Source organism: Canis lupus, chromosome 19 (assembly GCF_048164855.1).
Source record: "Canis lupus baileyi chromosome 19, mCanLup2.hap1, whole genome shotgun sequence".
NCBI classification, from domain to species: Eukaryota; Metazoa; Chordata; class Mammalia; order Carnivora; family Canidae; genus Canis; species Canis lupus.
The window spans coordinates 7,008,938-7,024,160 of NC_132856.1; the positions used below are offsets into that span (position 1 = coordinate 7,008,938).

General features: G+C 38.2%; 1 protein-coding gene across 7 annotated transcripts in view; it reads left to right on the forward strand.

Annotated features, from left to right (window-relative positions):
- The window catches only part of TMCC1 (transmembrane and coiled-coil domain family 1), a 241,381-nt gene that overhangs the window by 178,900 nt on the left and 47,258 nt on the right, over positions 1–15,223 (forward strand). The window contains exon 1 of one of the 7 annotated variants that reach the window (XM_072785048.1): positions 4,604–4,761. The exons of 5 other annotated variants lie outside the window; for them this stretch is intronic. In XM_072785048.1, the coding sequence (XP_072641149.1) occupies positions 4,735–4,761 (27 nt within the window). In that variant the 5' untranslated portion in view covers positions 4,604–4,734. Of the gene's footprint in view, positions 1–4,603; positions 4,777–15,223 lie in introns of those variants that run through there. One more of the 7 variants, XM_072785047.1, reaches the window with a different exon arrangement.

Sequence of the window (15,223 nt, forward strand, 5' to 3'; positions counted from 1 at the left end):
TTTCCACAAAATTCTGCATACCACTGTTTAGAGCAGCTGTGTTCATGATTACCAATAAGTGGAAACTACCCAAATGTTCTTCAGCAAGTGAATAGACAAACCATGGTATATCCATGTAGTGGACTACTACTCTAAAAAGAAATGAACCATTGATACATACAATATCCTGGATTCATGTGTCTCAGACACATTGTGCTGAGTAAAAGAAATCATCCCAAAAATTATATACAATATTATTCTGCTTATACATATTCTCAAAATACTATTCTGTTTATACACATTCTCAAAAAGACGGAATGATGAAAAGAATGGATTATGCATTAGTGGTGGGGTTAGGTGTGACTACACAAGGAGCCATTTATTTATTTATGAAGTATAATTGACATACAGTGTTGTATTAGCTTCAGGTGTAGAGCATATTAATTCAGTAATTCTACACATTACTCACTGCTCAGTGTGATTAGTACAGTCACAATTTGTTAACCTACAATTATTACAGTATCCTTGGCTGTATTTCCTATGCTGTACTTTTCATCTCCATGACTTATCTTATCTCCATGACTTATTTATTTTTATAACTGGAGGTTGTACCTCTTAATTTATTTCATCCTTCCCTCCACCACCTCCCCTCTGGCAACCACCATTTTGTTCTCTAAAAATATTTTAAGAGTGTGTTCCTTCTTTTGGTTTATTTGTTCATTTTGCTTTTTACATTTCACAAATAAATGAAATTGTGTATTTGTCTTTGATTTATTTCACTTAGCATAATTTCTTCTAGGTCTGTGCATGTTGTCCCAAATGGCAAGATTTTGTTCTTTTTTAATGATTCAATTGTATATTTGTATCATATCTTCTTTTCCATTCATTATGCAGTTAACACTTGGGTTGCTTCCCTATGTTGGCTATTGTCAGTAATACTGCAGTAAACATAGGGGTACATATTATCTGTTTGAGTTAGTGTTTTTGTTTTCTTTTGGTAAAAACCCAGCAATGGAATTACTTGATCATATGGTAATTGTTATGGTGTTTTTAAAGATTTTATTTAAGAGAGAGCATGAATTGGGAGGAGCAGAGAGACAAGGACAATCTCAGCACAGAGCCTGAGGTGGGGCTCGATCCCACAACCCTGAGATCATCACCTGAGCTGAAACCAAGAATCAGACACTTAACTGAATTAGCCACCCAGGCACCCCAGTATCTTTTTTTTTTTTAAGATTTTATTTATTTATTTATTTATTTATTTATTTATTTGAGAGAGAGAGAGAGAGAGAGCATGAACAGGGGGAGGCAGAGGGAAAGGGAGAAGCAGACTCTCTCCCCTGAACAGGGAGCCTGATGCAGGGCTTGATCCCAGGACCCCAGGATCATGACCCGAGCTAAAGGCAGATGCTTAACCAACTGAGCCACCCAGGTGCCCTTTAAGTAAAATTCTTTTTTTTTTTTTTTAATTTATTTATTCATGATAGAGAGAGAGAGAGAGAGAGACAGGCTCCATGCCAGGAGCCCAACATGGGACTCGATCCCGAGACTCCAGGATCACACCCGGGGCCAAAGGCAGGCGCTGAACTGCTGAGCCACCCAGGGATCCCCCCCTTGAAGTAAAATTCTTAATGAATGGGAAAATTATATTAGAAATTGTAAGGTCACCTATTAGGTGTTCAGGTACAAGTATAGATCTGGAAAAAACTTGATCGGAAATTGGAAATCTATAAATAATCAAATTATGTACATCTCCTTTTTAAATTCAAAATTGGTGCATTAATACTTACAATTAAAACTAGTGTATTTTGTAAGTGAAAGCCTTTCCTTTATTTCTTTCTTCCCTATCCCTCCCCACCCTACTTCCATTATATATTTGTTAATACCTGTTTTTTGCTCTCTCAGTGGATGTCAAATAACATGTCATAGATACTTGATTTCACCTATCTTGTTTGGACTATTATAATAGCCTCCTAAGCACTCTCATGTCCCCTGGCCCTTACTCACTCCAGCATTGTCTGTTCTTTACTCTGAGTGATTCCGTTGAAACCTAAAACCTTTCCTAACTCTGCTCAAGACTTCCTTACAACAGCCTACAGTGTCATACGTGGTTTGACCCTGCTTCCATCCACCAAGTCTCTCTCTCCTAATATTCTGCTTTGCCTCCTGTATTCACTCATCCTCCTTGGCATTCTTTGTGCACACCAAATCTATTCCTGTCTCAAGACCTTTGAACTTGGTATCTCTTCTTGGAACACCTTTCTCCAGATATCTGCATGCTTTCATTCAGATCTCCAGTCAGATGTATTTTATCAGAGAGGTTCCATCATCCTCTGTCCTTTTTATTCTGCTTTATTTTTCTCCATAGCACCCATCACCTATATATATATATATATATATATATATATGTGTGTAATATATATATTACATTTATTTATTGGCTATCTTCCCCAGCTAGCATGTAGGTATAATTTGTTTGTTCTTTTTTTTTTAATTTTATTATTTATTCATGAGAATACACAGAGAGGAGACAGAGAGAGAGGCAGAGGCAGAGAGAGAAGCAGGCTCCATGCAGGAAGTCCGACGCGGGACTCGATCCGGGGTCTCCAGGGTCACGCCCTGGGATAAAGGCAGGCGCTAAAACGCTGAGCCACCCGGGCTGGCCAATTTGTTTGTTCTTTGATGTTTTTCTAAAACAATGCCTCAGATAGTTGAATGAACAGCTCAGCTCCAGTTCTACCTCTTTGAACTTTTTCTCTAGCCTATGGTGATTTCACTTTTCTTTTTCTTTTTTTTTTTTTAATTTAATTTAATTTATTTATTTATTTTATTTACAATAGTCACACACACACACACAGAGAGGCAGAGACACAGGCAGAGGGAGAAGCAGGCTCCATGCACCGGGAGCCCGATGTGGGACTCGATCCTGGGTCTCCAGAATCGCGCCCTGGGCCAAAGGCAGGCGCCAAACCGCTGCGCCACCCAGGGATCCCCACTTTTCTTTTTCTGAACATCATCGTAGGTGCTCATGTTCTGTCTGCTGATTCCTTAAAGAGTTCTTAGTGTAAACATAACTACTGTAGTAGGTAAAAGTGTAGGGTGAGAATTGTACAGTTTGGTTTAAATACCAGCCCTACCACTTAGCCAGTTAACTCTGAGCAAGTTATTAACTTTCCTACTTTTTCATTTCTATTCCTGTAAAATGGGAGTAATGGGTAGTTCAATGAATGAATAATGAGTAATGGGTAGTTCAACACAGAGGAGATAGAATGGGGAAATCAGGCAGAGACCTGATCATCAGGATCATTGTGTAACATACCTGGCTGTTTGGACTCTTATGTAAGTAACAGAGAACTTTGGAAAACTTTTTTTTTAAGCAATGGTATGGCATAGGGTAAATTTTAAACTTTTTAAAATTTAAATTCATGAGACACATGGCTGGGTCAGTCAATAGAACATGTGACTCTTGATCTCAGGGATGCAAGTTCATGCCCCATGTTGGGCATGGAGCCTACTTTAAAAAAATAAAATTCTAACTTCATTTAATCTATGCTAATACTGAACTGTTGAAGAACTTAATTTACTTTACAGTGGTGCTTTCATACTGTTTTATTTTGTCTCTGTGTCTTTTGTTTACTGCTGCTTCCTGGCTAAATTTTATTTATTAAAAATATTAGCTCATGGAGCACCTCGATGGATCAGTTGAGTATCTGCCTTCAGTTCTGGTCATGATCCTGGAGTTGCCTAATGGAGCCTCATGTCAGGCTCCCTGCCCAGCAGGGAGTCTGCTTCTCCCTCTTCCTCTGCTCCTCCCCTCTGCTCTCTCTCTCTCTCTCTCTGCTCTCTCTCAAACAAATAAAATCTTCAAGAATAAAATAAAATACTGCATCACTTCTGATCCGAAGTAGAACTTTAATAATGTAAGAGACCACAAAATTTAAAGGATTATATGTGCATTGCTTTATATTTTCTCTTGACAGAAATACCATGTTCTGACTCCTTTTCCTATTTAAGACTTTTTTAGTGTTTGCTTAATTTCAAAGAATTTCTAACAGTACACTTATATAGATTCTTGGTGACCTAAAAAGAAACAATGTGCATTAGGTAGCAACCTTTGTTGTAGCAACTTTTGCCTTCTAGATATGTGTGAGAATGAGGTTCTTTACCATATCTTCAGTTCTGGCATATATCCATTACCAAAAATATATTTTCAGGATATTTTCCCTGTTCTGTTGTAAAATCACAGAGAAGGATTAAGGCTTCTCAGTTAGGTCACAGTGTCCAGAAGACTGTGCCCCAGCTCAGATAAAAATCAATATATTTTTAGTGATACAAATCAAATTAACCAATAGCTCTTCAAATTTCCCACTTCCTGTTCTTCTCTCCTCCAGAAACAAAATAGGTTCAAGAAGAAAAGTTCTTTCCTACCTTTTAACATTTTGAGCTGCCTGAGTTTAGGATTCAAGTATTTTTGGTGCTTATTGCTTAACTGGGCTGAAGATTATCTCATGTGACAGCATAGATCTCTTGTTTTGGAATTGCCATTACTTTCTAGAACAGCCACTCTGTACAGCTGCCAACATGCCCTGGATCCTTTTGCTTCATATTACAGTGATACTGCTTTGTCAGGGTAGAATTCAGCCTCACAGGGCTGGAGTCAGTCTCTGCTGACCTCATGCCACAGTACAGCATGTTCAAATCTGGGAGAAACCCGGGGGTTATTCGGCATATTCCTCCTCTTTCTCCCTTACAAGCATGGAACCCTCACTGTCCTCGGAAACCGTATGTTGTATATGTGTGTGTATCTGTCTTTTTTTCTTAAATCTCTTCCTTAATCCTATAATTCTACAGCTTTAAATGGGGGCTGGTTAAATAGACAGACACAGGAAATGCTTTGAGCTCCTGAAACTCAGCATTTTTCAGCAGTAGATCTCAGCCACGGGCATTTGCTATTTTTGGACCGACTTGTGTGAGGTTGCAATAATCAAGAAGCATGTTATGTGTTTCCTAGTTGTTCATTTTGCCCATAGCTCTTTGGGCGGAATGTACAGAGCAATCTTTGGCTGTGTGGGCATGCTCAGATCATATTGGAGAGTGTTCCGACTGCTTCAGTGCAGAGTAAATGTCATCCTCTCTCTCTCGGGCAAAAAAGTTATCAGAAAATAAGTATTTCCTTCAATGAACAAGAGTTTCGTTTGCCTTTGGCAGTTTAGGAAAAACTTGGGTTAAATTTGAAGATTCTAAGCATGCATAACAAATAAGAATTTGGATTAGAGCCATTTGAAGTATTTCTCACATTAAAAACAAAGGTTCTTATCACTCAGCTACTTGTTTTCACTGTATTTTTCCCAAAGACTTGGCAATTTTCTGAATTGTAAAGCAGTGGGCACATATCTCAGTACTAAAGTTTTTGTCTCCAGATCAGAAGAACAGGTCCCTTAGATATAACTGGATAGGAAGACGATCCAGTTTTATGCAACACAACCACCATTTTCACATTTGATCTGCAATCTTGAGTAGAAAACTTGGACCATAGCTTGATTTTACCATGATTTTTACCTGATTCTAAAGTGAATATACATTAATACTGTTTGCCCTTGAGCCAACAAAATTTTTTACCCTAAAGTTTGATATAAAATTACTCTTATGACAAATGGTTAATAATTTAAATACTGACTTCGTTGAGAGATTTGTGGCTCTGCTCTGTACCTCTTTTTTTTCTGTTTGTTCTGTATCTTGGATTTTAAAACCTTGGCACATCTCTGTTTGTTCTGGGGTTATAAAAGGTCAGTTTACTTATCTATGTTTTATTAAGAATGTTAGCTCAAGTTGAATGGGGTGATCAGAAAGAAAGAATTCATAGGAGAGCCCTAAAAGGATAGGAGGTAAAGACTGATCGTAAAACAGAAATTAATTCCTTCCCCTCTTATTGACAGTTGAAAGGGAGGAGGGGACCATAAAACATAATTTAAACATTCTTAGTTGAATTTCTCCATGATTCTATTAATTCATGAGTAGAGAAAATTTGTTTAAAAATATACTGAGTACCTGAGTAAATGATTATAGGTGAAACTATTTTCTTGCTTCCCTACCCATGTCTCCCTCTTCCTTATCAAACTATTCATTGACTCTGGTGAACTAAAATGCCCTCATTGAAGCAATGATTAAAATATTCAGAAATGAGGTACTTGCTCCACATCTGTAATTCTTATTATGTCTGTCTGGATATATCAAATTGCTATAGATTGGGGTTGATATATGTATGTCCTCCTTGCACGAGATTGCGCTATGCTCTGTGAAGAGTTCATTTTCTAAACTACAGAATGAATATTTTGAAGGAAGACTCAAGGGGTAAATGTATCTGACTCTAGGTAGTAAATGGAGAATTTTAGAAAGCTGGACAATGTTGAAGTTATATCTATTTTTTAATGAGATTAAAGTATCTCCAGATGTTGGCCAGTTCTAAAGAATAATCCCCTTTTTCCTTTCTTAATAACTCTGCAACACCACACATCTATATGTTTTTTTTTTATATATGTTTAAGTCATATGTGTAATGCATACATTCCAGAGAATTCTTTGGCAATGTTGGCATTGCTTGAGTTTTCTGTACAAATACCTAGAATTTACAGTGGCAATTCAGAACATACGTGTGTAATCACTTGGTCATATATAGGTGCTTTATCTTTTAAACAAATGTTATTTTTATCGAGCTGCCACTATATCAAACAAAGAACTTTTAAAAGATAAAACACCTCTCACGTCTAAACCTTACATTTCTAGTTGGGGAAGATGACAATACAAAATAAAGCTAGTACGTAAACTACAGGGTGTGTTAGAGAAGGAGGATGAGCTATAAAAATAATAAAGTGGGTAAGTGAGATTGGAAGTGCTGGGGGGGATTGCTATTTTTAAAAAGATAGTAAGTCTCATTAAAGAGACATTTGAGGAAGGGCTTGAAAGAAATAAGCCGGGTAGCCATACTACTGATAAATGAGCATTCCCAGTAGAGGGTACCGCCAGAACAAAAGCAGGAGTGTTTCTGATTATATACAAGGAATAGAAGGGAGGCTGGTATATCTAGAGCAAAAAGGGAGGACAGAGTGGAAGGAATTGGGGTTTCAAAGACGTAATAGAGTTTCTCAGTTGTCTATTACAGTATAACCACTCCAAAATTGAGTGGCTTAAAACAACTATTTTATTTCCTCACAGTTTTGTGAGTCAGCTATTTGGGCTAGGATTAGTTGAATGGTTCTTGTGCTGGTCTTGCCTGGAGGTCCTTATCATTCCTGGATGGCTCAGGTGGAGCTGCATGGTCAAGGTGGGCTCCCTTACATATCTGATAGTTGGTTCTGGCTGTTAGTTGAGTCTGTCTCCATTTGGTATGTGGATTTTAGCCTGAACAGCTATAAGGATGGAATTGCCATTAACTGAGATATAAAGCCTTCTGGAGTGCAGCAAGAGAGAACAAGCCTCAATATAAAAACACATTTCAAGTTTCTGCTGTGTCACATTTGATATTTCACTTGGCCAAAGAAAATCCATGACCAAACCCAGTTTCACAGGATGGAGAAATTGATTCCACTTTTTTTTTTAAGATTGTATTTATTTATTCATGAGAGACACACAGAGAGGGGCAGAGACATAGGCAGAGGGAGAGAAGCAGGCTCCTTGTGGGGAGTCTGATACAGAACTTGATCCCAGGACCCTGGGATCACGCCCTGAGCTGAAGGCAGACACTCAGCCACTCAACCAGTCGGGCATCCTTCTACTTTTTGATGGAAGGAATGAGAAAGTCAAATTGTAAAGAGAAGGGCATACTTGATTGGATGAGTTTGTGGCTATTAATCTCCCACACAGAGAGCCAGATCAGAAATGCCCTTGAAGCCATTTTTAAGGACTGGCTTGTTCTTTGAATGTAAACAGAATGCATTGAAGAATTTTAAGAAGAATGACATGATTTGATTTTTATTTTTAAAGAATCATTCTGGCTTAGTACTGAGAATAGATTATATGGTGGTGAGGGAGACCAGTGAGGAGACCATTCTAGTAACCCAGACAAGATATGATCATGGCTCAGACTAAAGTAGCAGAAATGAAGATAATGAGAAGTGATTAGATTTTTTGATGTATTTTGAATGTACAGTCAACAGGATTTTTTGGTGGATTGGATGTAAGGTATGAAAGAGAAATTGATGACTACAAGGATTTCAGCTTGAACAGCTGGAAGAATGGATTTGTCATTTAACTGAAATGTAGTCTTCTGGTGGGGCAGGTTTTGTGGGAAAGAGCAAGAGTTCAGTTTGAAATATCTGTTAGATGTCTAAGTGAGAATGTTGAATCGACTGTATGAGTTGGAATTTAGGAGTTCTGGGCTGAAAATAAAATTGAAGGAGGTATGACAATTAAATGGTATTTAAAGTCAAGAGACAAGATGAAGTTACCAAGAGAGAGAATGAATGTAAATAAAGGCAAGAAGGTAAATAAAGGAAAAAGAACTGAGCCCTGAATAATCCAGTGTGAGAAGACCAAGAGGAGGAATAGTGGCCCATGATGGATGAAGAAAATCAAGACACTATGGTATATTGGAAGCCAAGTATAGAAACTTGATAGGAGGAGAGAAACATCACCTCTGTCAAATGATGCTGCTAGGTTGAGTAAGGTAAGGACTGAGAACTCATCTCTGAATATGGTAATGTAGGGGGATGATTGGTCATCTGACAAACATTTTTTTGGTAGAATGATGAGATTAAAACCAGTTGAGTGAGTTTGAGAATGGGAAGAGAGGGATTTGGAGACTGAGTTTTGGATCATTTTAATGAATTTTACTTCATTAGGGAGCAGAGAAGTGAGCAGTAACTGGTAGAGGAAATGGGGTCAAAAGTTTCTTTAAGGTAGGAGATGGGGAAAATGTTGATGGAAAAAAATTAGTAGAGAAGGAAAATTGATCCATTTCTTTCATTTATTTTATTTAATAAACTTAATGTACAGACACTAATCAAAGCACTTTATGAATATGAACTCACCTAATGCGAGAATGAAACAGTGACTGGCCACTCAGTATAAAGTACAGTAATAGGTGCTCTCAGGAGTTGAGTAATGTGTAAGACACATCTCTGACTTAAGGACTCATGGTCTCTATTAGAAAATATAAACACTCGCAAAAATAACTAAAAATAGGAAGGTGATATAAAATAGAAGTTACACTGTTTATATAAGTTTAGAGAAGGGAGATTATTTTCAGCTAGGGAGTAAGGAGTGTCCATAATTTAATTCCAGTTAAATAACACAGCGCCTTTAAACTAAAGATAGGCTCATTTGGACTTCATATATTTTTACCTTGAGCATAGACATGAGTGTGTGTGTTGTAAGTGTAGACTGGGGACAGGGTTCGAAGTAGGAGGGAAAACATTGTCAATATATAGTCTCAAGTGGTCAAAAAAGCAGAAAAGACCTCAGATACTCCTTTCTCTATTGCCATAATTGTCATATTCATGTTTATACTTCTAATCCCCATATGTAGGTAGGAAGGGGAAGGGTATGTAAGTGTACATGTGAAAACTGCCTATGCATCTTCAGTACCTAGAGTACAAGTAGTCCTCTTTTAGTCCTCTATTTGACTCTATTAGATACACTAGATAAGAGCCTATCTTTGATTTTTTTTAAAGACTTATTTATTTATTTATTCATGAGAGACATACAGAGAGAGAGGCAGAGACATAGGCAGAGAAAGAAGCAGGCTCCATACAGGGAGCCCAGTGCAGGACTCGATCCCAGGACTCCAGGATCACGCCCTGAACCGAAGGCAGACCCTCAACTGCTGAGCCACGCAGGCGTCCCGTATCTTTGATTTTAAAATAGTTTGGGGAACAATCCAGATTATTTTTCAGACAAGTAAAATGGAACATTTGAGAGGTATAACCCAGGAAATAGAATTACAATAATTACAATATGTCTTTTAATTCTCAATTGCTCTTCATGAAAAGTGTAGTGGTTGTTGGAAATCTGAGGATAAGTAAAGAATACAAACTATTTAGATTGATACTTGGGTGAAAGAAAGGATTTTATATTCAGTGGAAATTTGTGAGGATAAGTTTATAGAGAATCATTTCTGGAGAGTGTAGGAACTTAATTCAAGTTGGCTTTTTTAATCTGGTGGTTCCTCTATTGTCTATTTTTTTAAAAAATCCAGGTACATTCTGGGGCAACTGGGTGGTACAGTTGGTTAAAGCATCCAACTCCTGGTTTCAGCTCAGATCGTGATCTCAGGGTCAAAGTCAACCCCTGCATCAGGCCTCACGCTCAGGTCAGAATCTGCTTGATGCTCTTTCTTCCTCCCCTTCTGCGCCTCCCCCCTTTCTCATGCACACGTGTGCATGAATGTGCTCACGCACTCTTTCTCTCTCTCTGAAAAACAAACAAAATCTTTTTTTTTTAAATATAGACACATTTTAATTATGTCTTGATTGCAAGTTCAGGGGAAGAATTCTTCTGGGGATGCAAAAGAGCTCACAAAAAGGAATATAGATGGCCAAATTACATATCAAACAATGGTCACATATATTCCTAATTAAAGGAATGCAATTGACAATTAAAATGAAATTTTTTTAATATTTATTTATTCATGAGAGACACAGAGAGAGAAGAGGCAGAGACACAAGCAGAGGGAGAAGCAGGCTCCATGCAGGGAGCCCAATGTGGGACTCAATCCCAGGACTCCAGGATCACGCCCTGAGCCAAAGGCAGATACTCACCGCTGAGCCACCCAAGCGTCCCATAATTAAAATGAGACCTTATTTTCACTTATCAGAGTAATCAAAATGCAAGTTTGATACCTAGAGCTGGCACAGTCATTTGCCTACACTGTTGGTAATAGTCCAAATGCTGTAATGTTTCAGAAGGGTAATTTAGTAATCTCTACCAAAGTGTAAAACATATGCACTCTCTGATACACTGATGGAATTTACATTATTAGTATACCCACAGAAGTTTACTAAGATATACATAAATATGTTATAGTATTGTCATTTAAAAGTGGGAAGAAATCATTTTGTTGTGGGTTTTTTTTTTAAGATTTTATTTATTTATTCATGAGAGACACAGAGACAGAGAGAGAGAGAGAGAGAGAGAGGCAGAGACATAGGCAGAGGGAGAAGCAGGCTCCATGCAGGGAGTCTGATGTGGGACTCGATCCCGGGATTCCAGGATTATGCCCTGGGCCAAAGGCTGGCGCTAAACCGCTGAGCCACCCAGAAATCCCCAGAAAGAAGTAATTTTGATGCCCATTTGAAGTACCACAACATTAAATAGCTGATATTTAATCAGATATTTAAAAGATAGTGCAGCCTTCTTCCTTACCAAGGAACCAGAAGCCATATTGTCACCATTTGACAGCTATCAGTTGGGTTCAGGGGAGTCTTGTTTCCTAGAAATAAAGGCTTTTCATTTATTCTGTTAATAGCTGTCACTAGAGCTAAGATGTGTTCAGAGTGAGAGATCAAATACTCCAAGATGAGTCTCACCAAAGAGCTATTAAGAGCAGCATCAGCAATGGTAAGAAGCTGCTAATTAGAAAATAAATCTTTAAGAAGTAAAGATTACATGGATTAATATGTGAGAATGAAATGGAGGAGTGGGTAGTCTGGAGAAAGTTTACCATAACTCTACATCTTCAGATAATTCTTTTAATTTCTAAGAGCTCCATTTTCATTTTAAAGAGCAAAACTGCCAGTAAGGTCACATAATTTGAGAGGAGAAGGAAAAGAGAATTTGTATTACATACTTCTTCCTAAACTAAAGCTGGTTTTAGATTCTACATCATTGCATTTACATTTATGGTGCGTACCTTTTATCATATTAAATATAGGCCATTTTCTGAACAATCTAACTTTTGCCTGTTTAATGTTTTCCCTTGTATGAGCTGTGGTAAATCGCTTGCGTCATTTGACTGTTATTCTCCACTGAATTAATTATATGCCAGATTACCTCTGAGTTTTTGAGCCGGATAAAGAGAAATAGTAAAGCCAAGTGCAGGACATCCAGGTGGCAGCTGTTCATACCTCAAACAATGAGCAAGATCTGTAGAACTACACTCAGTATCTTCTTTTGGAGCATGAAAGTAGGATTAGAGTAAGGTAGAAATCTTAATTGGCTCTTACTGACCAGGTGGTTATGGTTTTCACTGATCAGCATGAACATTTTCACCTTGGAGAAAGGGCTCTAGATTGCATTGCTTTTTTTTTTTTCTTTTCTTTCTTTTCTTTTTCTTTTTTTTTTTTTTTTTTTAATTTTGATTTCTTTATGATAGTCACAGAGAGAGAGAGAGAGAGGCAGAGACACAGGCAGAGGGAGAAGCAGGCTCCATGCACCGGTAGCCCGATGTGGGGTTCGATCCCGGGTCTCCAGGATCGCGCCCCGGGACAAAGGCAGGCGCCAAACCGCTGCGCCACCCAGGGATCCCTTTAGGGAGCCTTATCTTATAAGTAGTTTGACTAGGACCATAGATTGTTGACCTGTGTCCAGAAGTCCTTAGTTTAGTGGTTGAGAGTTTAGTGGTCTCCTATGTTAATTTACCCGTTCAAATACTATACAAGTCTGTGAACTCTAATGGAATAGAAATATCAGAACAGGGTTTCCTCTCTCTTCTTTGGAACAGGTAATTATATTGTTATATTAGTTTTTTGTTTTTTGGAATTTTGTGTGTTGTTGTTTTTGAGAGAGCATATGATTGAGGGGGTGTACAGAGGGAGAGGAGGAGAATCTTAAAGCAGGCTCCATGCCCAGCATGGAGTGTGATGCAGGTCTTGATTTCACAACCCTGAGACCATGACCTGAGCTGAAATCAAGAGTCGGACACAACTGACTGAGCCACCCAGGCACCCTTATATTAAATTTTTTACAATTATATTTATTCATGAGAGACACAAAGAAAGAGGCAGAGACATAGGCAGAGGGAGAGACAGGCTCCCCATGGAGAGCCTGATGTGGGACTCACGCCCTGAGCCCAAGGCAGATGCTCAACTGCTGAACCACCCAGGTATCCCTAGATTTTTTTTAAAGTATTTCAAATAGGTTGAATCTAAGGAAATCAGGCCAGTGAACAAAACAGCATCTCTTGTTGGATTCTGACAAGTAAAATCAAGATTGAAAACTTATAGATATTTAAAGAATGAATCATCTTTTGTGAAAACTCTTGAATTGTAAAATTCAGTCAGATTTTAGATGTCCAGGAACCTATCAACTCATCTCCCACCCCACCACTCCCACCACACCCTTCCCCCCAACTTTTGGAAATGTGAGAGAGTATTTTGGTTGTCACAAAGACTTGGGGAGGGAAGTGATGCTGGCGTTTAGTACGTGGAGCCCATGGAGGCCATAATGGCCAAAACATCAAGAGTAACCTTGGTTGGGAGCACAGTCTCCAGGCATATTTTCTTCTATTCTTCCCTTTTTCTTCCTCATTAGAAAGTGAGAATCCCAGATATATAGACATTAGGAGTAGTAATATGCCCTTAGTACACTTATGCCCTTTGCACAACAGTCATTTCGTGTTTTATAGCCTGGAATTTCTTTAAGGAGCACCTGGGTGGCTCAGTCAGTCTGCCTTCGGCTCAGGTCATAATCTCAGGGTCCTGGGATCAAACCCCACACCGGGCTACCTGCTTAGCTAGGAGTCTGCTTCTTCTTCTCCCTCTGACCCTCTCCTTCCACTCCCCACTTGTACTCTCTGCTCTTGTGCTCTCTCTCTCTCTCTCAAATAAATTAAAATAAAATATTTTTTAAAGGAATTTCTTTTGAGGAAACATTGGTATGTAAATTAGAATCTGAAGGGACATTAATTCTTAATATTAGAACATATTTATTGACCGCAGGAGAAGGTGTCCTGTTACTTTCCTTATCTTTTCTCCTTTATGATTAGAATCATTAACTACTCCTGTGTGTGTATCTATTGTGTATACATTGATCCAGTTCAGTGAAGCTCTAGGAGTGAGTTTCCTGGCTTGAGCTTTGACAGTGAACCTGTGCTTATACTATTTTTCAGGAACAATGCAGATTCTCATTCAACCCGGGATCGAGTCCCACATTGGGCTCCCTGCATGGAGCCTGCTTCTCCCTCTACCTATGTCTCTGCCTCTCTCTCTCTCTCTCTCTGTCTCTCATGAAGAAATCAATCAATCAATAAATAAATAAAGTATTTTTTAAAAGCTTTAAAAAATAAAAAATAAAATGTCTATGCCAGTTGACACACTGTAGTTTTGATCTAAAGCAAAGATTGGCAAATTTTTTATATAAAGTTCTGTATAAAATATTTTAGGATTTGAGGGCCACATTTGCTGTTACATACTGGGGTTTTTTTTTGTTCTTTACAACTCCTTAAAAATGTGAAAATAGTTCTTCACTCTTTTGTAAGAGCCTTATAAATATAGGCAGAAGACTGTGGCTTGCTAACTCCAGCTAAACAATTGTTTTTTAATTAGATGCTTTGAGAAATAAAAGGTCAAGGATCCAAATGTTAAAGGTTATTTTTAAAGGTAAAATTACAATTCTTGGGATGCCTGGGTGGCTCAGTGGTTGAGCATCTGCCTTGGGCTCAGGGCATGATCCTGGGGTCCTGGGATCAAGTCCCTACATCAGGCTCCCCATGGGGAGCCTTCTCCTCTCCTTCTGCCTATGTCTCTGCCTCTCTCTGTGTGTCTCTCATGAGTAAATAAATAAAATCTTAAAAGAAATAAAAAGTTTTTTAAAAAACTTACGATTCTCATACAAAATGAACACGCGTCAAAGTTTTTTTTCACTCACTAATTAACCAATTGTTAGGAACTGGTAGGGTGTTAAAATCGGTCCAAATGAGAATTGGACTTAAGGAAATCAGGAAATCTATATTCTCTACCAGCCAGAATTCATTTGCATTGCATCATCAACACTGTCCACAGGGTAATTTCCATTTCTGCAGAGTTGCAAAATAACCTAGCTAAAGTCAAAGTTGAAGACTTTTTTGCAATCACATAACCCCAAAGGATCCAATAGAGAACAATGGGCATTCTCTTGAAAGGACACTTGAAATCTTTTATCATTTAGTCTTTCACAATTTTTGCTGACAATTTCTCATCCCTCTTGTGATCTGTCGTAATTTCCAAAAACTATTCTTGATCACAAAATGGTTGGTCTCATTATGTTTGACCTATTTACATAGGTACAATAAGAATGCTAAAATGATACAGACATCCTTGAATTTTCTTTGCAAA